The following is a 25,131-nucleotide window of genomic DNA, read 5'->3' as shown; positions in this document are numbered from 1 at the left end:
TGACAAAAAGAAAGGAAATGAGGATGAATGAAAGCAACAAAAGGTAAAAATGTTCAGATGATGAATTCTTTTTTCCCTTTGCGGTGGGGTATTTGAAAGCCAAAAGGCATGGGTTGTGATTTCAAAGAAAATAGTAAAGGTTGAAGTGTTTTTTACAGTTTGCTGGGGAAATACAGCAATAAGAGCTAGCACTTCTACCTTGGGTACCATGGGCATCATGGGCCAAGCACTACTCCCTACATATTTTATGCACTAAGTCTTTAACTTCCACCACCGCTCCATGAGGAGTAGGTACTTTTATCCCTTCTGTAGATGGAGAAACTAAAGCACAGAATTTAAGTGACTTGCTCAAGGACTGAACGCAGACAGTCTGGCTCCAGAGTACATGCACTTGGCCATCAGTGCAGTAGGATAGCTGAAAAATTTAATATTTGTTAGTGACCATGGGTTTAAAATGGTGTCTGTTTTCCTATTCATGATTTTTAAGCATCCCTGTGCAAACATGGAGAAAATTCAGAATTGAAATTTCTGTACATTCTATGTATAAAAATTTTTAACACACAAATAAGGTTTATTCATGCTTATGCTATAGTAGTACAAATTTGATGACTTTACTGACATGACTGGTAGATAGAGTTTAGAAACAGTAGATAGAGTTTAGAGTTTAGAAATGTTTTTGAAAATTGAGTTTAATTTTAAAAGAATTAGATGAGCTGTTTTGATCAATATTTTTATGATCAAACTTTCCTGAGATCAACTTTCATGAGAACAAGTTTTTAATTGAACTCTTTTTTCCAGCTATCTCTTAACTTAGACAAAAAACCCAATGGGTATCTGGTGGTGGGAACTGAAACTCCCCTCAAGCAATAACGCCTGCCCAGACAGAGAGCTCCCACTGGTCCAGACCACTTAGACCAGTTTGAGCTTAACCTCCAACTGAAACTTGCACAGATGGACCATGGAGTGACTCATGGAGTGGTGGACAGTTACTACCTTTACGTCATTATCATTCTAAAATCTCTGTCCTAGGAGGAGCACAAACCTCATTTACATAACGTACAATGTATGTATAGGTATGTTTCCTTAAGGCACATGCATGACTTTATGCTTGCCTCTCCATACAATAACAAGTCTCCCCTTTCTAAATATTCATCCTAACCCTAAATAAAAGGAACCCACTCACCCTTGCTCAGGGACTCATGGCTTTGGAAGTTATTCCCTGTGATCTCCTTATTTGCTACAAATAAAGTTACCTTTGTGCGTCAGCTCCACCTGGTGTAGTTTCTATCTGTGACTCACTAAAAAGTGAAGTAATGTTAGTTCAGTTACAGAATATGTCATTTAAGGGAATGTCAGCTCTCACCTATCATAGGGAGGGAGGGAGGAGGGGAGGGGAGGGGAGAGGGAGGGGAGGGGAGGGGAGGAGAGGAGAGGAGGGAGAAGGGAGGAAGGAAAGGAAAGAAAGGCAGAAAAGAAAGAATGGTTGGATAAAATGATTGCTTTATTATATCTTGTTCCAAAAAGTTGTATGGAAAGGCTTAGGATCCCAGGTTCTTTTGTAAAATTGTATTGGTTAAAGTATTAAATTGAAGTTGCCCTCTTTTCCTGGTATTGTAGCCCATCTGCTTCACTGTGAAATGGACTGCTTATAGAACTCATTATTAAAAGATTAGATGTATTAGAAGTACTAGATTTCTATCTACAGGTATATTCATAAAGGATAAAAGTTGCAGGATATAAAATCAATGTACAGAAATCTGTTGCATTCCTATGCACTAATAATGAAGCAGCAGAAAGTGAAATTAAGAAAACCATCTCATTTACAGTTACACCAAAAACAATAAAATATCTGAAAATAAACTTAACCAAAGAGGTGAAAGACTTGTATTCTGAAAACTGTAAAACACTAATGAAAGAGATTCAAGACCACTCCAAGAAACAAACATTACATGCTCATAGGTTAGAAGAACAAATATTGTTAAAATGTCTATACTGCCCAAAGCCACTACATATTTAATGCAGTTCCTTTCAAAATACCAACAACATTTTTCATAGAACTTTAACAAACTCCTAAAACTTGTATGGAACCACAAAAGACCTCAAATAGCCAAAGCAAGCTTGAGAAAGAAAAACAAAATTCGAGGTATCACAGTTCCAGACTTCAAGTTATATTACGAAGCAGTAGTAATCAAAATAATATGGTACTTGATAAAAATAGACACATAGATCAATGGAATGGAACAGAAAACTCAGAAATAAACCCACAATTATATGGTCAGTTAATCTTCTGCAAAGGAGGGATGAATACACAACAGGAAAAGACAATGTCTTCAACAAATGGTGTTGGGAAAACTGAACAGCTACATGTAAAAGAATGAAACTGGACTAGTTTCTTACACCATACACAAAAATAAACTCAAAATGGACCTAAGTGTGAGACCTGTAACCATAAAAATCCTTGAAGAGAGCACAAGAAGTAATTTCTCTGACATTAGTCTTAGCAGCATTTTTCTAGATGTCTCCTGAGGCAAGGGAAAGAATAGGGAACCATAAACAAAACTCAAAAGCAATCTACTGAATGGGAGAAGATATTTGTAAATGACATATCCAATAAAGGGTTACTATCCAAAATATATAAGGAACGGATACAACTCAATACCCAAAAAACTAATCCAATTAAAAATGGGCAGAAGACATAAACAGACATTTCTGCAAAGAAGACCTACAGATGGCCAAAAGACACATGAAAAGATGCTCAACATCACTCATCATCAGGGAAATGTACCTATTAAAATGGCTGAAATAAAAAACACAAGAAACAAGTGTCGGTGAGGATGTAGAGTAAAAGGAAACCTCTTGCACTGTCGGCAGGAATACAAACTGGTACAGCCTCTCTGGAAAACAGTAAGGAGGTTTCTCTTAAAAAGTTAAGAATAGAATTATCCTGTGATCCAATAATCACATTACTGGGTATTTACCCCCAAAATACAAAAACACTAACTCAAACACCCCTATGTTTCTTGCAGCATTATTTACAATAGCGAAATTATGGAAGCAGCCCAAGTGTCCATCAATACATGAATGGATAAAGAAGATGTGGTACACATACAGACACACACACACACACACACACACACACACACACACGCAGAATATGATTCAACCATAAAAAAATGAAACCTTGCCATTTGCAATGACATGGATAGAGTTAGAGAATATAATGCTAAATGATATAAGTCATTCAGAGAAAGAAAATTACCATATGATCTCATTCATATGTGGAATTGAAGAAACAAAACAAACAAGCAAAGGAATAAAAGGAGAGACAAACCAAGAGTTTATCGAACTCAACACCCAAAAAACAAATAATCCAGTGAAGAAATGGGCAAAAGACATGAATAGACACTTCTCCAAAGAAGACATCCCGATGGCCAACTGACATATGAAAAAATGCTCAACTTCACTCATCATCAGGGAAATACAAATCAAAACCACAATGAGATACCACCTTAAACCTGTCAGAATGTCTAACATTAACAACTCAGGCAACAAAAGATGTTGGCAAAGATGCAGAGAAAGAGAATCTCTTTTGCACTGCTGATGGGAATGCAAACTGGTGGAGCCACTCTGGAAAATAGTATTGAGGTTCCTCAGAAAATTAAAAATAGAACTACCTATGACCCAGCAGTTGCACTACTAGGTATTTATCCAAGGGATACAGGTATTCTGTTTTGAAGGGACACATGCACCCCAATGTTTATAGCAGCACTATCAACAATAGCCCAAGTATGGAAAGAGCCCAAATGTCCATCGATGGATGAATAGATAAAGAAGATGTGGTGTGTGTGTGTGTGTATATATATATATATATATATATATATATATATACACACACACACACACACACACACACACACACACACAATGGAGTATTACTCTGCAATCAAAAAGAATGAAATCTTGCCATTTGCAATGACGTGAATGGAACTAGAGGGTATTATCCTAAGTGAAATTAGAGAAAGACAAAATCAGATGACCTCACTCATATGAGGAATTTAAGACAAAACAGTTGAACATAAGGGCTGGGAAGCAAAAATAATATAAAAGCAGGGAGAGGGACAAAACATAAGAGACTCTTAAATATGGAGAACAAACAGAGGGTTACTGGAGGAGTTGTAGGAGGGGGGATGGGCTAAATGGGTAAGGGGTGGTAAGGAGTCTACTCAAAATCATTGTTGCACTATATGCTAACTTGGATGTAAATTAAAAAAATAAATTTAGGGGTGCCTGGGTGGCTCAGTCAGTTAAGCATCAGACTTCGGCTCAGGTCATGATCTCACAGTTCATGAGTTTGAGCCCCGCATCGGGCTTTGTGGTGACAGCTTAGAGCCTGGAGCCTACTTCAGATTCTATGTCTCCCTCTCTCTCTGCTCCTCCCCCACTCATGCTCTGTCTCTCTCTCCTTCAAAAAGAAATAAAAACATTAAATAAATAAATAGATAAATAATTTTTTTAAATAGAAGAAGAAAAAAAGACAAACCAAGAAACAGACTCTTAACTATAGTGAACAAAACTGATGGTTAGTAGAGGGGAGGTGGGTGGAGGGATGGGAGACATTTGGAATAGGGATTAAAGAGTACACTTATGATGAAAAAAATTAAATGAAATGATAAAAAAGAAAGAAACATGGCTAGAAATAAGAAAACACTTAACAGTAGTTCACTCAAACCTTTGGAAGTGAAACTATTATTTTTTTTGGCATGGGGCTCAGTGAAATGTCCAAAATACTGATATCATAATATGGAACTACCAATCTTCTCCTGAAGGCTGTCTTCTACTGGATTTGAAAATATTTACTACAGATTTGAAAATATCTTTTCAGGCTGATAAAGTGATTTCTAAATTAAGAGCCATGGGCCAATGGAAGGGATAGCAGAAGACACATTTCTAGCCTTTCTTTTGTGGTGGTCTGTGGGGCGGGACAGGGTGGGTTGGGGGTGAATAAGCAATGCATATTCCCTTTTACTTTCATACTTTCCTCTTATAAGATAATTTTAAAGAGTAAAGGTTAAATCAACTATCACAGATAAATTAATAAATACTATGAAGTGAACAAGACAAATGTATAAAAACAAAAGAAGCAGAGAGGATATCAACTGGTGAATGGGCAAATAAAATGTGATATATCCATACAATGGAATGTTATATGGCAACAAAATGAAATTAAATACCAACATGTGGTGCAACATGGATTGAAAACCTTATGCTAATAAAGATGCCAGTCATAAAAGATTGCATTGTATTATTCATTTTATGTGAAATGTCCAAAATAGTCCAATTCATAGAGACAGAAAGTAGATTAGTGTTTGTCTAGAGCTAGGGGGTGAGGCAGAGACCATGGTGGGGATATCATGGCTAAGAGATGAAGGGTTTCTTTGTAGGATAATGAAAATATTCTAAAACTGACTATGGTGATGGATGCACATCTCTGTGGATAAAACTAAAAGTCATTGAACTACACACTTCAAATGGGTGAAGTTAATGGTATGTGAATTATATCCCAATAAAGGTATTGTGGGTTTTTTGTGTTTTTTTTTTATTTGTTTGTTGAAAGAACCCAGCTTCTTCTGTCTTTTTGCTTTGTCTATGCTAGGTTGCTGCTTGTTCTTAATGGCTTCCTTAGGCCCCAAGATGGCTGCTGCACTTCCTTATACCATGTACAGACCATAATGCCCAAAGCAAGAAAAAGCCTTCCTAAGGGTCCCTTTGTCAGTGAGGATTTTTTTGGAAGGCCCCTGCAGACTTCTCCCATTTCTTATTAGAGTCACTTGCAGAGAGAATGGAAGTGCTAGGCTTGCGTAGACCAATCACAATTCACCCTGTGTTGATTTAAAAGAGCTCGAAGAACTTTCCTTAAAGCACATGGCCACCCTATATCTAAATAAAACTGCATTTGCTCTGGGGCCTAAGGACTTAAGAATTTAAGGAGGAGCTTCTTTTATGCTCATACTCCTTTAGCTGGAATTTGTAGCAGCTAAATAAAAAATCATTCTGATTCTTATTAAAATGGTAAGGAAGACTTCATTCAAGATCATTGCAAAGGAGTCAACCCTCTTACAGTTGTGGAGAGAGACTGCTCAACTCTGAATTCAACAAGAACCAGTGGGGATTTAGCCACCCTGCAACATGAAGGGGGTCAGTGGATGCAAAATTACTAAGAAGAGACATTAAGGCTAGGGAGATTCTTGCTCAAGAAGGCCAAGGGCTTAAACATCATAAGTGGGGGATGAGGAACTTAATCAGATATCAAGGGTTGATCAGGTAGCAAGGGTAGGGGCTTTCTTGATAAACTGACTCAGCAGGATTCTTGCTGAGCCTTGGCTGTGTAGACCTGGCCAGGACAGGCTGAGGCCTAGTCAAGAAGAGGGATGAGGGAAGCCAAACTAATATTTGGGCATGGACAGAGTCTCTGTCATAATGCAGATTTGATGTTTTTTTTCATTCTTTGTTTCTCCCTTTTATCATTTGATTAAAAGCTGACAATTTAAAATCAAGTAAATTTCATCAGGTCTTTAATGTGCTTGAGGCTTTTCTTTAACTACTTTTACTTCAAAAATTATGATGTACACCTACCTATTCACTAAAAACAATTTAAGAAACAAATATTAGCATATATTATATTCTCTTCATTTCTGAATTTCTTTAAATGAGATATATGGTCTTCATTATTTAAACTAGAGCTTGGACTAACAGACAGTTTCAGCAAAGTAAGATTGTGAATACATAAATTTTTTGCAACTTCTGCAAAACCTGAACTTCCATAACCAAAATACTGATTGGGACCTGCCATTTCACATAATTCACACTTAAGATAGTTTGAAAGCAACTTCCTGCCCAGATAATGTAAAATATGACAATGCAGTGACAGTTTTAATTAGAATAAAATCAGAACAGTTAACATGCTTGTATGGTACATTTTAAAATGCAGTCATTTGCAGTCCCCTTGTAAGAACCTAATGGAAATCCTAAAGGTTGTTACATAGATATTTTGGTTCTCTTTCTCTAGGAAGCAAGGTCACAATGATTTTTAAGTTACTAGGCTAGTCCCGGTAGACTGTTTAGCCCATTATATAATTGAACTTGCAATATTAATATTAACCATAAGCCTTTCTAAACCAGTGATTAGAAGGAGTGGGAAACAGGACGCTTGGGCTTTGGCATCAGCAGTTTCTGATTGTAATGAGGAAGGGGTGATATCAGTGGAGGGGACTCTGGCAGAAATAGCTTGCTCAGGCAGGGAATGCATCTGAAACTGGGGATACAGTGGTTGTATAATTTCTAAGTCTGCAATGGATGGTAAATGAATGTACCTAAAAAATACTCCAACTTGACGTGTTTTTTTTTGAAAGACTTATCACAGTAAATACAGCTCTTTAGCCAAACAAGCGGTTTATTAAAGTGGTTCAGTTACCATGGCAACGTATCTGGAATTTATAGCTCTTTAGTTTGAGAGTACTTCATTTCACTCTCTGAGGCACTGAAATCCAAGGCTAAAGTTCTTAATGGCCTCCATTAAGTCTCATTGTATGATGAATTTCTATTGTTTGGAAAATGTATACACACAAAATGTAGCATGCAAAATCAGTCCTATGAGTTTATAGTTGTGTGCATTAATTTTAAATAGGTACTTTCCAATTTGGAAATGTCCCTGTTAAAATTTTTTTTTATTATTGCCAAAGCTACATACGATCCTAGTTTAATGAAGAAAAACAGCTATTTCAAAAAATATGTCTTCTGAACTTATTCCCCAGAGGCAACCACTTTCTGTTCTTTTAGCTGTTTTTTGGTTTTCTTTTAATATTTACTTCAAATCCCTCAGCAACATGTTTATATTGCTTCTGGGTTTGTATTACTGCTTGCTTTGTGTCTTTAGCTGTCATCAATTATTTGAGTTTCTGTGTATTTGAAAATAGCTTTATTCTACTTTTATTCCTGATTTTTAATTTGGCTGGGTATAATTCTTAATTATAAATCATTTTCTCAGGGTGCCTGGGTGGTTCAGTCAGTTAAGCATCTAACTTTTTTTTTTTTAATGTTTTATTTATTCTTGAGAAAGAGAGACAGAGTGTGAGCAGGGGAGGGGCAGAGAGGGAAACACAGAATCTGAAGCAGGCTCCAGGCTCTGTCAGCACAGAGCCCGACACAGGGCTCAAACCCACAAACTGTGAGATCATGACCTGATCCGAAGTCGGACGCTTAACTGACTGAGCCGCTTGGTTTTGGTTCAGATCATGACCTCATGGTCATGAGATCAAGCCCCACATCTTGAGAGAAACTTCGGATTCTCTCTTTCCCTCTTCCTATGCCCCTCTCCCACTCATGCCCTCTTGAAAGAAAGAAAGAAAGAAAGAAAGAAAGAAAGAAAGAAAGAAAGAAAGAAAGAAAGAAAGAAAGAAAGAAAAAGAGAAAAAGAAAGGAAGGAAGAAAAGAAAGATAGGAAGGAAGAAAGGAATCATTTCCTCAGAATTACTACAGATATTGAGAAATCCAATGCACTTCAAGTCTTTTGTTTTAATTATTTTCCTCCCTTCCCTGGATGCTTAAAGAATTATTTCTTTGTTCCTAGTGTTCTAAAGTTTCATGATGATGGACCACACTCTAGGTCCGTTTTCATCCATGGATCCTCAGAGGACCTATTCCATTTTCCATTTTGAAAACTCCTGCCCTTAAGTTTTATAAAACTTTTTTTTTATTTCTCTGATTATTTTCTTTCCTCTGTTTTCTCTGTTGTATCTAGAAATTTTATTATTCATGTATTGCCATCTTGGTTTGGTTCTCTAATTTTCTTATACTTTTATATTTACTCTATTATAATTTTTCATCTACTTCCTGGAAGATTTTCTTGGCTTCATAACCAGTGAATTTTTAATTCCTACTGTTAGATTTTTAATTTCCAAAAGTATTTCCGCCCCTTTCCCTCTTAGTCACTCCATTTTTAGAGCATCCTGTTGTCTTACAAATGTAATCTCTTCTAGTTACACTGACTGGAAACTGTACATGGATATGACTTATAGACTATGGCCTTCAATAACGGATGATCTGACTGGATGTCTTGTTGAGGAACCCTTAATATTAGACTTTTTAGTCTTTTCTTTTTGGCTTGTCACATTCCCTAGAATATAATCAATTTATATGATTCTCCTCTCCTGTGTAGAAGGCATGGACCTCTTTGTCTTTTTGGAGATGTGGGAGGATAAGAAGGCTGAGAGAAAAGGGCAGATCTGCACATTTATTATGTAACTTTTATTTAATCCCTATGATTTTTGTAGAATAGCCTACCATCATTGTAGGATTCCTTTATCCATATACCTTCTGTTTTATGCTCTCTAGAAAATAAATCTCTTGCTTTCTGCCAGAGTAGGTTGGAGAAGTACTCTATTGTGTGGAATAGGAATAGGAGAATATCTAGATCAGTGTTGGTACATGATCAACTCCTCCAATATTATTTTGACCAATCCTCCTGTTGTAGCCACACCCCCAACCTCACTTCCCTTAGCACCATTTCCTAAGCCTTTTTTACATTACCTCTATTCTAAACCTCTTGCTTGTCAACTTTCCATACTTCCACCTTAGGAGCTGTCAGGTTGGCTAATTAGTTACTAAGCATCTGTCTACTTTCTAATTTCCAAAGTTTTGTCACTATTAATTCCTCTTGAGTTCTCTGTATGCTTTACTGTCTTTTAAATACAACATTGAGGGGTGCCTGGGTGGCTTAGTTGATTGAGCGTCAGACTCTTGATTTCACCTCAGGTTATGATATTGCACTTCGTGAGGTAGAGCCCCATGTCCAGGCTCTGCACTGATAGCTCAGGGCCTGTTTGGGATTCTTTCACTCCCTCTCTCTCTGCCCCTCTCCTGCTCACACTCTGTCTCTCTCTAAATAAATAAACAGTAAATATATAATACATACATACATACATACATACATACAGCATTTAGAGGGAGTCTAGGTTAAACGTGTTCAGCCTGCTCTCTTTTCCCAAAATTTCTAACTAGTTTTTTTTTAAGTTTATTTATTTTGAGAGAGAGAGAGAGAGAGAGAACATGCTTGAGCAGGGGAGGGGCAAAGAGAGAGAGAGAGAATCCCAAGCAGACTCCGCCTTGTCAGCACAGAGCCAGATGAAAGGCTTGATTGAACTCACAAATTGTGAGATCATGCCCTGGGCCAAAGTCAAGAGTTGTTCACCCAACCGGCTGAGCGATCTAACTAGCTTTTAATAGTTAAGAGACTACATTTGTGTTTTAGATTAAATTGATGCTTTAAATTTGATTCCTATTTAATTCATCTCACATTGATTACTCATTCTTAATAGATAACTTGTCCTCAAGTTAACTAAGAAAAGCCTTTTTAGGGGCACCTGGGTGGCTCAGTCTGTTACTCATCTCTTGATCTTGGCTCAGGTCATGATCTCACTGTTCATATGTTTGAGCCCCAACATCGGGCTCCTTGCTGACAGTATGGAGCCTACTTGGGATTTTCTCTCATCTGCTCTCTCTCTGCACACTTCCCCTTCCCTCCTGCTGTCATGCTTTCACTCACTGTCTTCTCTCTCAAAATAAATAAATAAACTTTTAAAAAAAGAGAGAGAGAAAAGTCTTTTGTTTTTTTCAACGTTTATTTATTTTTGGGACAGAGAGAGACAGAGCATGAACGGGGGAGGGGCAGAGAGAGAGGGAGACACAGAATCGGAAACAGGCTCCAGGCTCTGAGCCATCAGCCCAGAGCCTGACGCGGGGCTCGAACTCAGGGACCGCGAGATCGTGACCTGGCTGAAGTCGGACGCTTAACCGACTGCGCCACCCAGGCGCCCGAGAAAAGTCTTTTTAATCTGAGCTATCTTGATTTTCTCCTTTCTCCTTCACATTTTCTCCATATGTCCTTCTGTGTTCTTGACCTCCCTCCTGTTCCTTCATCCTGTCACTTCAGCCTCTTCTACAACCTTCTGCTTCTTGGAGACAAGCTTAGATCCCCTCATTGTCCATTTCCATTAGCCTATCTACATTTTAAATGCCCTATTTCTAAACCTACCTAAGCTTCTTAGTTAAAAAACAAATGAATCAACTTTCCTTAACCCTTACGCTCCAGTCCCAGCTTTCTTAATTTATAGTCTTCTCTTAAAAAAAAAAAAAAAAAAAAAAAGTGCTGTTCATTCATTTCCTCCTTAACCCTATTCCACATAGTCTTTTATATGAGCTTTCTTGAAAATGAGCTTCTAAACAAAACCACCAACTCCTTTTTGGCCATAGCCTAATTGACTACCTCTTTTCCATTGGAACGTTTTCTTCTCATTCTTGACTTGTTCTTGTTTTACTTCTCAAGGTGTTTTTGTTTGTTTGTTTGTTTTTATTCCCTCCCTTGTGTCTCTTTTTCCCTTTTCCCCTTAAATGTGGACCTCTATTTCCTTAGGCTACCTCGAGAGCAAAGCACTTAGTTCATAGAAACTTACTGACTTCTGAAAAGTTTTTTCATGCTTTATGAAAAGAAAGTGATGTAAGCGACATGATTTTTCAAATAAAGATTTGTATGACATTAATGGAGGTTTAACTTTTAATATCTAGGCAGGTGCTGTAAAGGACTATATTAAGATGATGCTTCAGAACGATTCACTTAAATTTCTGGTGTTTGCTCATCATTTAAGCATGCTCCAAGCTTGCACAGAAGCAGTCATAGAAAACAAGGTATGTTATTTTTCTATGAAATACTTTTTAGGATGCAGATTTTTAATATAATAAACATCAATTGTAGTCTTGTAATTGAGGTTTTTTGGCCTTCTTTAAATGATGGTATATTATTATTAGATTTTCTTCTTGCAAATTACACTAATATTATATATTACTATTATGTTGATGATACACTATTAAATTTTTTTTCTTTTTTTAAAAAAAAATTTTTTTTTCAACGTTTATTTATTTTTGGGACAGAGAGAGACAGAGCATGAACAGGGGAGGGGCAGAAAGAGAGGGAGACACAGAATCGGAAATAGGCTCCAGGCTCTGAGCCATCAGCCCAGAGCCCGACGCGGGGCTCAAACTCACGGACCGCGAGATCATGACCTGGCTGAATTCGGACGCTTAACCGACTGCGCCACCCAGGCGCCCCTAAATTTTTTCTTTTCTTCCAGGCTTATAATTTTCCACTAATCTAATTATCTGGGTTGACTAAAATATGCTGACTTGATAGCCTATATTGTGAATTTCAGCATTGTTACTGGATACACCATTTGAGACTGATGTAGACAGTTAAAAATTAAAATTCTTATTTACCCTCAAGGCAACCTTAGAACATGGGTGATGTTGAGAGGAAACAGAGAATGAATTCAGCCAATTTTAGTGCCCAACTGCAGTCATACCTTTTAAACTTTAAACAGAGTATGTTGCCTGGAAGATTTAGTACAGGGGAATGTGAAACATATGGCCCAGGTACAGTATCAGGTAAGCTCTCCAAACCTGCTGGCCTTAACTGCATTTTCTTAGGTTCACCTAATTCCCCAACAGTCTTATCAGAGACAGCATCTGCCATTTTTTTTGTTTCAGAGTTTAAATCTGTCATCTCTCTTTATGTGCTGAGGGCTTTTGGAGATGCTCAGAAACTGCGAAGAAATTTCCTGACAAATTGTGTGAGCTTAATATACATGGAGTGGCAGAACCACTTGCCTGTGTAGGTAGATTTTTTACATGGAGGAATTAAGCCATGTTTTTTAAAACTTTGTATACATATTATGAGCATTTGGCAGTCTGTTTATTAACATTACCAAAGAAGTAATTCTCATGTTTCCATCACAGACAGATTTATGATAACATAATAAAGTGCTATCTGTGAAAAGGTGTTCTCACATTGATTATCGTAGTATTTTTTTAAATATTGATTCCTTTTTAAAAATTTTTTTTAATAATTATTTTTTTTTAATTTTTTTTTTATGTTTATTTTTGAGACAGAGAGAGACAGAGCATGAATGGGGGAGGGGCAGAGAGAGAGGGGGACACAGAATCGGAAGCAGGCTCCAGGCTCTGAGCCATCAGCCCAGAGCCTGACGCGGGGCTTGAACTCACGAACCGTGAGATCGTGACCTGAGCCGAAGTCGGACGCTCAACCGACTGAGCCACCCAGGCGCCCCAATAATTATTTTTGAGAGAGAGAGAGGGAGGGAGGGAGATGCAGAATCTGAAGCAGCCTCCAAGCTCTGAGCTGTCAGCACTGAGCCCCACACGGGGGTCAAACTCACAAACCTCAAGATCATGACCTGAGCCAAAGTCAGACACTTAACCAACTGAGCCACTCAGGCACCCCTCATATAGTATTTTTTTTAATGTTTATGTATTTTTGAGAGAGAGTGCAAGTGGGGAAGGGGCAGAGAGAGAGAAGATCTGAAGTGGGCTTACCCTGACATCAGAGAGCCTGATATGGGGCTCAAACTCAGTAACCATGAGATCATGGCCTGAGCTTAAGTCAGACACTTAACTGACTGAGCCACCCAGGTGCCCCTAATACCGTACAGTATTTTTAAAACACCTTTTGAGAAAGAGTTAATTAATCTTAGAAATATTTTTAAATGATTGGGGAATAAAATTAAATTCATAATATTTTCTTATTCTGATTCCATTAAACTTAAATCCTCAAAATTACTGGGATCTATTCTAAGTATGGCAGTCTGTCTCTTCTCCCCACTTCTGCTTTATTGATGTGTTTAGAATCCCATTTAACATCACTAACATTTAAAAATGATAGGTAGTCATGGGTTGGAGGCGAATTTCTCCCAAACTCTGTCTAGCCTGACTGTGTGTATTTTCTTTAGAAAGACTGTCAGAAGATCTTATAATCTCTCTCATTGGATTTTAAATTGATCACTGATGAATTTATATGTTTGCGAAGACATACAAAGTTAATATGATACATTCTATTTAATGATTAACTTAAATATTTCCTTGTGAAAGTGAATATTTATATGTCTTGACTATTTAAGGCTGTGTTTTCCATAAAAGTGCTTATAAAATGAGACTACTATTTGAAATTCAGGACTTCTACTGAATTTTAGAAAGTTGAGTAATGAGTCATTTTTAACTACTCTCACACACACTGATTGCTCCCCTTTACCCAGCCCAAATCATCCCTAAAAGACAGCACTGTTCAATTTAGCACTTAATGTTTCCCTACTTTTAAAAAATGTGTGTGAGTGTCTTGGTTCCCCAACTCAATGGAGATGACCTTATCACATATTTCTTTTAAATTTAGAAATGTGAAAAAAATGAATTCAAATGGTACTCTAAAAAAGCTGTTTTCCCAATTAATATTGAAATACTTCAGAAATAAATGCACTATTCTTCATGAATCCTTAATAATGGGGGTAAAATCCTCTTTCTCCCTTCTCCCCTGTCTGGCTTTATTTTTATTTTAGAATTAGTGAACCTGTAACTTTGAAGTTAGCCTGATCTGTCATTTAAAGTTTGCATGTAAATTTTCATAGAATTTTACTGAAGGCATTAGTTCAGTGATGATTTATGGAGCCCTGTTTTATACATGGCATTCACTTGGCATTGATGGTATGAAGATGAATTAGACACAGATCCTACCCTCAAGTAGATTAAAAGATTTAAAAATATGGAATTGTTATAAGAAGCATTAAGAAATTTGGTTAAGATTCTTCTTATATAACATTTACTAACCTTTCATCTTAACCCATTTCTGTTTTGTTATGTGAGCATAAAAATCAGGTATAAACTATATAAAATGAGATAGGTGCATCGGGGTTTGTGCTAATGTTGCCATCTCCCTTGTTGATACTAGACACGCTACATTAGGATAGATGGAAGTGTTCCGTCTTCAGAAAGAATACATCTAGTTAATCAGTTTCAAAAAGATCCTGATACTCGTGTGGCTATCCTAAGCATTCAGGCTGCTGGCCAGGTAAGAAATTTCAGGTGTTAATTTGATAACGAAATGTCATTAAGATAATAAAAAGGTCATTAACCATAATTATAGCTTTATATCAAGATAAAAGTGTAATAAATATTCTACTTTGGAGAATATTTGAGAGAGACCTCAACACTTTTGACTCAAAGCTTCCTAAATTTTCAAGGAAAGAATTGCCTAGATGAGTATAGCTAATTTGATTGTAATACTTTTCCGTGACCTTTTTTTTTTCTTACTTTTAATTTGCATAAAATATCCTTTCATTTCCTATAGCACACATCTTAGTTGGTTTTACCAGAGCTTCTGAGGCAAGGTGGCCTGAGGGAAAAGAACTCTTCTGTCTGAGAACTTTTTATGCAGTGTCCCTGGTTTGACCCTTAAGATTGGGTTTGGCTAGAAGTAAGTGAGAACCCAAATTAAGAATGACTCAAATACACAAAGTTTATTCTCTTACGTAGACAGTCCAAGGTTTGCATGGTGGTTCCACAAAGTCCTTAGGTCTTAAGCTTCTCCTGTCTTTCTGCTCTGCCACTCCTAGGGGGTTATCTCTTACTTAAGAGAGCTGCTGGAGTTCTTCCACATACCTGCGATCCAGGCAGCTGACTGGAGAAAGGCACGCTGCAGCCCATTCACCTGCAGTTAGCCCCATGGTTACAACTAACTTCAAGGAAAGCAGGAGAAAGTAGCCTTTGTTTTGTCTAGTCACACTAAAAATCAGGTGTTCTGTTAAAACCAGATGGCTCTTGTGGAAGACCACACCACGCCATGTAAGGGAGATCCTTCTGGACTTTTTTTCTACTAACATTCCACAATATTTTGATGTAAATGTCTAAGCCAGGAAACGTAACATAGGGAAAAGGAGTTGAGCATATTGAGGTGCGTCCAACCTGGTAAAGAGCATATCTGGCATCTTCTCTAGACTGTGGAATCTAAACCAGGGACAGAGACCTGCTTTTAGCAAGCTAATTGACATCTATAAAATTGTAGAGAAACTCCATGACGATGAAGAAGTTCCAGAACTCACTAGGAGTTCTAACCAAAAGGAGGAGTGTCTCAGCATTTCCCCCATGTTGGATGAAACTTCTGGTCATCTGAGTTTTATGTCTGTTGAAATATTCTAGCCAGAGAGAGTATCCTCACAAAGATCTTTAAAAATGGAGTGCTCATAGCATGGGAGAAGAAAGGTTGGAGGAAGCCACACAGAAGGATCTGCTTGATAAAAAGACTTTTTGAAATTAAGATTGTATAGGGCACCAGTATTTTATTCAAGGCTTTATTCCTGAAGACCTACTGTAATTCAAAATTTGTATACCTGAATCCTTGTATGTCCATAGGCATAAAGGAAAGTAGAAAGGGCTGTGTTCTTAGGGCATGTGAATCTTCCATTATAGTTTAGTAGTATCTCAGAGGGATGTGGGTCTTGCCAGCATATTTCCCCTTTATTCTTGTATGGTCATATGATGCTTAAAAGTGTCCATCCCTCTTTAAATACTCCTTCTTATTCTTCAGCATCATCTCTAACATTTTGTGGTGTTTCCTGTCCTAAATAGCAGCACAGTTTAGCTTGATGGCTATTTGGTTCACCATGTTTTTATCACTTCTAACTTCTGTTCCAAAGTGATACATCTTAATGAGAACTCATGCCCCCATCTAATGAATGCTAGTTTGACATTGTTATGTGATATAAAAATATTTGAAGGTAACAAAAAATAGCAGCACAGCAGTTGCCAAAGTCATTCTCCAATGGAAGTTCCAGTGCATGTGAACAACAGTGTGGATTAGATGATTCTGTCAACGGATGGTAGGTATTTCTGTCAACCTCATAACATCCTTTACTACTGTGTGGCAACAACTTAAGCACCGTTCACATTTCACTCAGCCTTTCAACTTTAAGATCATGTATTTTTGGACACATTCTTTGAGGGTATTTGTATTATTTCTCATATATTGATTATAAAACAAGACTTAATACTTATTCATGTCACACTGTTTCAGACTGATGTAACATGCAATTGCACAAAAAATTCAGTTGTGTTACATACTGAGATACAAACCAGTAAACGAGGGTTTTGAGATGTGGGAGAAATTTCATAGGAAGAGAACATTGTGACTGGAGACATGATTTTCTTGCTTTATAGAACAACACTGAACTAAATGAATAGAGGAAGTCATTGCTGTCTGCCTAGTTGCTATGGATACCATGTGTTAGAAATTATATTCTCGTTTATAATTCATTTTATTAGATTTTCTAGTGGTAATGTGAATCCAGTCCTCATCAGAGGATAAAATGATTTTGTTTATATATATATCCATCAAACTGACTTTTGAAATTACTGAAATACCTTTTAAATGTGTTTTTTGTAGTTTACCTGGCCATTTGGAATAAGCAGTCTTCATTTGCCTTTCATGAGTTAAATTTTCTTAATTTGGCTTAAAATGAAAGACTGATTTATTTTTAAGTCCTTCAGCTTTCTCTTCTTGTTCATTTAACATGTTCAGAAAGACTTTATTATATACGGCTCTATGTTACATTCTCAGTTTATTTGCATCTCAATTTCTTTATTTTGCTTAGGGTTTGACATTTACTGCTGCAACTCATGTTGTATTTGCTGAGTTGTATTGGGACCCTGGTCATATAAAACAAGCAGAAGACCGTGCTCACCGAATTGGACAGTGCAGTTCTGTGAATATTCACTACCTTGTTGCAAATGGGACCCTAGACACCCTTATGTGGGGAATGTTGAATCGAAAGGTAAAGCTTGAATTCAGGGTTACCATTGTACTCATTATTATGCAGAGCCTACATAAGTTAAGAGGCTGAATTGTAGTGTTTTCAGGCAAAGGATATCCAGGTACTCTGAGGTAGTGATAAGGACCAAGTTTAGAAAGGCTTCAATTGGTAGTACCTTACCTCTCCTCTGTGATAAGGAAGAGACATGAAGTTTTCCTACTGCCTTCCAAGGCCTTCATCTACCATTTTGGAGGGCAGAAGAGGAAAAGCTAGCAAGGAAGCATAACATTTTCAAACCTCAAGTCCTTTTTGTAAGCTAAGAATAAACTGTTACTCAAGGATTGAGTTCCCAGCTAATTTTGGACAGAAGACAGCCTGTACCTGGGCTCCAGAAAGAGTAGGAGGGATGTTGCTTGCTCTTTCCACTCACCTGTCTTTTTCCTCCCCAGCCTGCAGGGGTATTTACAGAAAGGATTTGACTAGTTATTAGAGCATGTTTTTCAAGCACTGACTAGATATTCAAAATGACCAATCATATGTAGGTTCAATTTCAAAGTTTATAAATATCATAATAAAATTTTTTTTGAGAAAAACTTCTGTAGTTGGACATTTTCCTCATTAAGCATAGGAATCATTGACTGTTGTAATTTTGAAATATTATGTTACTAAAATCCAATGATAAGTTGAAACGATAAGAGTTTATTCTTATGGATTACTTGTGGTTTAAATGCAAAATCACATTACGGCTTAGCAAGGGTCTGCTATGAGAGAACTTTTGTAAAATTCACATGCCTTTTCCTCTTACAGACACAAGTTACAGGGAGCACACTGAATGGTCAGAAGGAACAACTTCAGGCTGAGGAAGGTGATAAGGAAAAATGGAATTTCCTGCAGTTTGCTGAAGCTTGGACTCCAAATGAAAGTTGTGAAGAGCTCAGGAATGAAATTTTGTTCACTCATGTAAGAGCATATAACAAATTCTTTTCTCTATTTTTTTTATTTTTTAATATACTGAAACTATAACTTTGTCATTTATTTCTTAAGTAGCCACGATTCATTGTTTATGCTGTTGAAAGGAGCTTCCCCATAAAAGCTGGAAAACCTCTTAGAACCACAAGACGACATTGCAAGGAGGCTGCACCAGTGGCTCGTATCTTCCAGCAGTTACATACCAGTGCTCTCTGTTTAGCCCCTTAGAAATGCATGCTCAGTAGAATCCAGTGTTCAGAAGAAAATATCGGTGGCTGTATTTATGATCCTGAGGATATGGAAAGATGTATTAATTTTGCCACAGAGTGTAACACAAACAGGTCACAGACTCAGTAGAGATGTTTGCATTACAGTGTCCAAAGTATCTAACAATTTATACAACTTAATTAGTAAAACACAAATGAGCCAACAGAAAAACAGGTGAAGAGTGTGAGCATTACGAGGACCCTTGAGTAGCCAGTAAACGTGGAAAGAAACTCTGCCTCACCAAGATAAGGCAAATTGTACAGGCGCATTTTCCCTTTACAGTTAATAAGTAATCTGTGGTGTGGCTCTTTGAGATTATGTGACTGTCCTGTTCCCAGAACCTTTCATCTGGTAGTCTTAGCATTCACTATGATCTTTGTCTGAATCAGTTTTTAAATAGTGGTTTTTCTTTTCTTTATTATTTTTTTAATGTTTATTTTTTGAGAGAGAGAGAGAGAGCGAGAGAGAGTGTGAGTGGGGGAGGGGCAGAGAGAGAGAGAGAGGGAGACACAGAATCTGAAGCAGGCTCCAGGCTCCAAACTGTCAGCACAGAGCCCAATGCGGGGCTCGAACTCACAAGCTGTGAGATCATGACCCGAGCCGAAGTCAGACGCTTAACTGACTGAGCCACCCAGGTGCCCCTAAATAGTGGTTTTTCTAATTCTGTCTTTGCTTCTGTATTTATTAGCTGGCATTTTTCTGTAAAGACAAACTTTATTTTTCCTCATTTAAAAAATATCACTGTGAGCTTGGGAATTCTGTTACTATTAATGTGTTATAATCCTTTACTTTTTTTCTTTGTTTTTCTTAAGATATGGTTTATGGAAGCTCCTTTCTCTCTTTTCTTTCATTTTTTAAACAAGTCCCTGCATTTCTTTGATTGCTTCCTTGCTTTTTGACAAACAGTTTAAGGTTGACCTTTTATTATCTTTGCTCCAGACCTGGAACTGGACATTTCTTTAAGGAGCCTTGATTCCCTTTGCTGGGAAGTGATATTTAGAAATCAGGGTGTTGTTTTTTGTTTTGTTTTGTTTTGTTTTTATTGCTCTGGGATGTCATTATTTCTAGGCTCTTTTCAGTGTATACAGCGATTTACATGCACATACATACATTTTGTCAGAGATAGGTTAATATGTATGTATGTATGTATATGTGCATATTTAGCTCATAAGTTCACTCTGAGACTCCAGTTCAAATCCAGCACCACCGGGTTGTTTTTCTCCTCCCATCTGTGCAGACATAAGCATTTATGTTTTTCCCTTATCCAGCAGGAAGATCTCTGTTTCTTGATATCATCAGTGTATGTGCTCTGTGGCTCTGTCATTCCATACATGCAACACACTTTTAAAATAACTACTACACTAATACCATACTTTACACCTATTAGATTGGCAACAATGGAAATACTTAACATACCAAAAATGTCAGGAACATTTTATATACCAAACGCTTCATATACTGCTGGGTAGGAGTAAAAATTGTTGTAACCCCTTGGGAGAGCATTTAGGTAATATCTGGTAAAGTTGGAAATGCCCTTAAACCAAACCATTCCATTTCTAGGAATGTCTTCTCACCCGTGGGTAGAAGGATACATGTAGAAGAATGTTTATTGAATCAGTTTTTGCATTGTTAAAGATTAGAAATAACCAAAATGCCCTGATGGGTATTTACAAATTAACATGAATGAATTACATTTATGTCTTAACGTGACCAGATTTTGAAAACATGTTATTTTTAAACTGCATAGCCCATACACACAAATAATATTGTGTATTTATGAATACATATGTATACATAATGAAATATACAGACATTGGAATAACCCATATTAAACTTGTTATATTGATTTTATCTGGAAGGAGGAGAATGAGTCTGGGAAAGAGTAAAAAAGGTAATAGCAACTTTAACAGAAATATTTAATTTTAAAGAAGAATAGGAATTTGGAGACCTGGGTGGCTCAGTCAGTTCAGTGTCCACCTCTTGGTTTCAGCTCAGGTCATGATCTCATGGTTCGTGGGTTCAAGCCTCGCGTGGGATTCTCTCTCTGTCCCTCTCTCTCTCTGCCCTTCCTCTGCTCACGTGCACTTTCTCTCTCTCTCTCTCAAAATAAAAAAACTTAAAAAAAAAAAGAATAGGAATTAAACAGTACAGTATTACTATTTGTAAATTTTGAATGGCGGGTACGTTTCTGTATAATAATAAATACTATCAGAGAACATTAGAGAAGCTTATAATCATTCAAACTGCCTGCTTCTTCCTAGCCCCTTTGGTGCCATGTGGTGTGAAATTTGGGAGCTTAACATTTTTTATTTGAGTACAATTGACACACAATGTTACATTAGTTTCAGGTGTGCAAAATAGTGTTTTGAAAGAATGAATTTTAATTTTTGAAAGATATTATAGGAATAAAATTAAAGTCTGTAAAGTTTAGTTCCATAGGAAGAAACAATGTTTTTTATGTGGAATCTTATTAAATTTTGTATGCATTTTATTTATAGGGCTGGTACTTTTTTTTTTTTTTTTAGGATACTAGAATGCCATTCTATCAAATGTAGCTTAAAAAAATCAAAGGATCACTTCTAAGACATTTTTCTTTTGCTTAAAAAACGACTTTCCTTTTGGTAGTGTTTATATATTTTGGTCTATAAAAAATCAATAAATACTTAAAATCCTAGGTATTTTAAAAATATGTAACTAAAATTATGATTTGTAGCTGTTTGTTCTCTAAGATTTCCTAACTATTGAATTATGTTTAAGTGTTCATTTTTAAGATAAGAATTAAGAATTTAAAATGCATTTTCCCATGTATATACATGCTTATTGTTTTTAACTGTATTTGAAGAAAAATATATATCTATGTATTAAGTTTTTAAAAAATCACCCAGTCACCTTTACCAAATCTTACTCCCCTGAGCCAGGTGTTTTTCTTTTACAGTTTTGTGTTACCTCACACAGATTTTTCAGTGTGTGTCATTTTTTAAATTGCATATATTTATTTTTTTATTTTTTACTGAGGTAAAAATGGTATATAACATTTTAGTTTCAGGTGTACAGCATCATAATTCAATTTTTGTAAACTCTTAGCGTCCTTCATCCATTTCAGTCTTGCCCCAACTCCCTTCTCCGCCTGATAACCACCAATGTGTTCTCTGTATTTACGAGTTTGGCTTAGTTTGGTTGGTTTGGTCTTTTTAGACATAAGTGAAATCATATGGTATATGTCTTTCTCTGTCTGAATTATTTCACCTAGCATAATACCCTCAAGGTCCATTCATGTTGAAAACGGGAAGAGTTCCTTTCTTATAGCTGAGTAGTATACACACACACACACACACACACACACACACACCACATTTTCCTTATACATTCATTCATTAGGTTGCTTCCATATCTTGGCTATTGTAAATAATGCTGCAATGAATTAAGAGGTGCATATATCTTCTCAAATTACTATTTTTGTTTCTGTGGATAAATGCCCAGAGATGGAATATTTGGATCATGTGGTAGTTCTATTTTTAATTTTTTGAGGACCCTCCATACTGTCTTCCATAGTGGCTCCACCAATTTACATTCCCACACATTGTTCCCTTTTTTTCCACATCCTTACCAACACTTACTGTTTCTTATGCTTCTGATAATAGCCTTTCTTTTCCTTTTTTTATTATATGAAATTTATTGTCAAATTGGTTTCCATACAACACCCAGTGCTCATCCCAAAAGATGACCTCTTCAATGCCCATCACCTACCCTCCTCTCCCTCCCACCCCCCATCAACCCTCAGTTTGTTCTCAGTTTTTAAGAGTCGCTTATGATTTGGCTCTCTTTCCCACTCTAACCTCTTTTTTTTTCTTTTATCTCCTTCCCCTCCCCCATGGGTTTCTGTTAAGTTTCTCAGGATCCACATAAGAGTGAAAACATATGGTATATGTCTTTCTCTGTATGGCTTATTTCACTTAGCATCACATTCTCCAGTTCCATCCACATTGCTACAAAGGGCCATATTTCATTCTTTCTCATTGCCATGTAGTACTCCATTGTGTATATAAACCACAGTTTCTTTATCCATTCATCAGTTGATGGACATGGAGGCTCTTTCCACATTTTGGCTATTGTTGAGAGTGCTACTATAAACATTGGGGTACAAGTGCCCCTATGCATCAGTACTTCTGTATCTCTTGGGTAAATTCCTAGCAGTGCTACTGCTAGGTCATAGGGTAGGTCTATTTTTAACTTTTTGAGGAACCTCCACACTGTTTTCCAGAGTGGCTGCACCAGTTTGCATTCCCACTAACAGTGCAAGAGGGTTCCCGTTTCTACACATCCTCTCCAGCATCTATAGTCTCCCAATTTGTTCATTTTGGCCACTCTGGTGTGAGGTGGTATCTGAGTGTGGTTTTGATTTGTATTTCTCTGATGAGGAGCGACGTTGAGCATCTTTTCATGTGCCTGTTGGCCATCTGGATGTCTTCTTTAGAGAAGTGTTTATTCATGTTTTCTGCCCATTTCTTCACTGGATTATTTGTTTTTCGGGTGTGGAGTTTGGTGAGCTCCTTATAGATTTTGGATAATAGCCCTTTGTCTGATATGTCATTTGCAAATATCTTTTCCCATTCCGTTGGTTGCCTTTTAGTTTTGTTGATTGTTTCCTTTGCAGTGCAGAAGCTTTTTATCTTCATGAGGTCCCAATAGTTCATTTTTGCTTTTAATTCCCTTGCCTTGGGGGCTGTGTCAAGTAAAAAATTGCTGTGGCTGAGGTCAGAGAGGTCTTTTCCTGCTTTCTCCTCTAGGGTTTTGATGGTTTCCTGTCTCACATTCAAGTCCTTTATCCATTTTGAGTTAATTTTTGTGAATTGTGTAAGAAAGTGGTGTAGTTTCATACTTCTCCATGTTGCTGTCTACTTCTCCCAGCACCATTTGTTAAAGAGACTGTCTTTTTTTCATTGGATATTCTTTTCTGCTTTTTCAAAGACTAGTTGGCCATACTTTTGTCGGTCTAATTCTGGGGTTTCTATTCTATTCCATTGGTCTATGTGTCTGCTTCTGTGCCAATACCATGCTGTCTTGATGAGGACAGCTTTGTAGTAGAGGCTAAAGTCTGGGATTGTGATGCCTCCAGCTTTGGTCTTCTTCTTCAAAATTACTTTGGCTAGGAAGATGGCGGCATAGGAGGACGCTGGGCTCACCGCGCATCCTGCTGATCACTTAGATTCCACCTACACCTGCCTAAATAACCCAGAAAACCGCCAGAGGATTAGCAGAACGGAGTCTCCGGAGCCAAGCTCAGACGAGAGGCCCACGGAAGAGAGTAGGAAGGGCGGCAAGGCGGTGCGCGCTCCACGGACTGGCGGGAGGGAGCCGGGGCGGAGGGGCGGCTCGCCTGCCAAGCAGAGCCCCCGAGTCTGGCTTGCAAAAGCAGAGGGGCCAGACGGAAGGAGTGTGTTCCGACAGCAAGCGCGACTTAGCGTCTGGGAGGTCATAAGTTAACAGCTCTGCTCAGAAAGCGGGAAGGCGGGAGGACAAAGGGAGCGAGAGCTGCTGAGCCCCCGGACGACAGAGCTCAGTTTGGTGGGGAACAAAGGCGCTCGCCAGCGCCATCTCCCTCGCTCATCACCCAGCTAAAATCCCAAAGGGAACCAGTTCCTGCCAGGGAACTTGCTCACTCCGCTCCCTGCAAACACCCAACTCTGTGCTTCTGTGGAGCCAAACCTCCGGCAGCAGATCTGACTCCCTCCCGCTGCCACAGGGCCCCTGCTGAAGTGGATCACCTAAGGAGAAGCGAGCTAAGCCTGCCCCTCCTGCCCCCGTGCACCTTGCCTACCCACCCCAGCTAATACGCCAGATCCCCAGCACCACAAGCCTGGCAGTGTGCAAGTACCCCAGACGGGCCACGCTACCCCACAGTGAACCCCGCCCCTAGGAGAGGGGAAGAGAAGGCACACACCAGTCTGACTGTGGCCCCAGTGGTGGGCTGGAGGCAGACATCAGGTTGGACTGCGGCCCCGCCCACCAACTCCAGTTATACACCACAGCACAGGGGAAGTGCCCTGCAGGTCCTCACCACTCCAGGGACTATCCAAAATGACCAAACGGAAGAATTCCCCTCAGATAAATCTCCAGGAAATAACAACAGCTAATGAATTGATCAAAAAGGATTTAAATAATATAACAGAAAGTGAATTTAGAATAATAGTCATAA

At 37.9% G+C, this 25,131-nt stretch overlaps 1 protein-coding gene across 8 annotated transcripts in view; it reads left to right on the top strand.

The window, feature by feature from the left end:
* ZRANB3 (zinc finger RANBP2-type containing 3) overlaps positions 1-25,131 on the top strand; it is a 306,588-nt gene that overhangs the window by 228,762 nt on the left and 52,695 nt on the right. For all 8 annotated transcript variants that reach the window (XM_053214960.1, XM_027055893.2, XM_027055892.2 and 5 more), the window contains 4 exons: positions 11,620-11,739; positions 14,843-14,962; positions 17,541-17,720; positions 18,507-18,659. In XM_053214960.1, the coding sequence (XP_053070935.1) occupies positions 11,620-11,739; positions 14,843-14,962; positions 17,541-17,720; positions 18,507-18,659 (573 nt within the window). The remainder of the gene's footprint in view (positions 1-11,619; positions 11,740-14,842; positions 14,963-17,540; positions 17,721-18,506; positions 18,660-25,131) is intronic.

Source organism: Acinonyx jubatus, chromosome C1, assembly GCF_027475565.1.
Source record: "Acinonyx jubatus isolate Ajub_Pintada_27869175 chromosome C1, VMU_Ajub_asm_v1.0, whole genome shotgun sequence".
Classification (NCBI taxonomy): domain Eukaryota; kingdom Metazoa; phylum Chordata; class Mammalia; order Carnivora; family Felidae; genus Acinonyx; species Acinonyx jubatus.
Note: the sequence above shows the minus strand (reverse complement) of the source record. Positions and strands in the feature narration are given on the sequence as shown.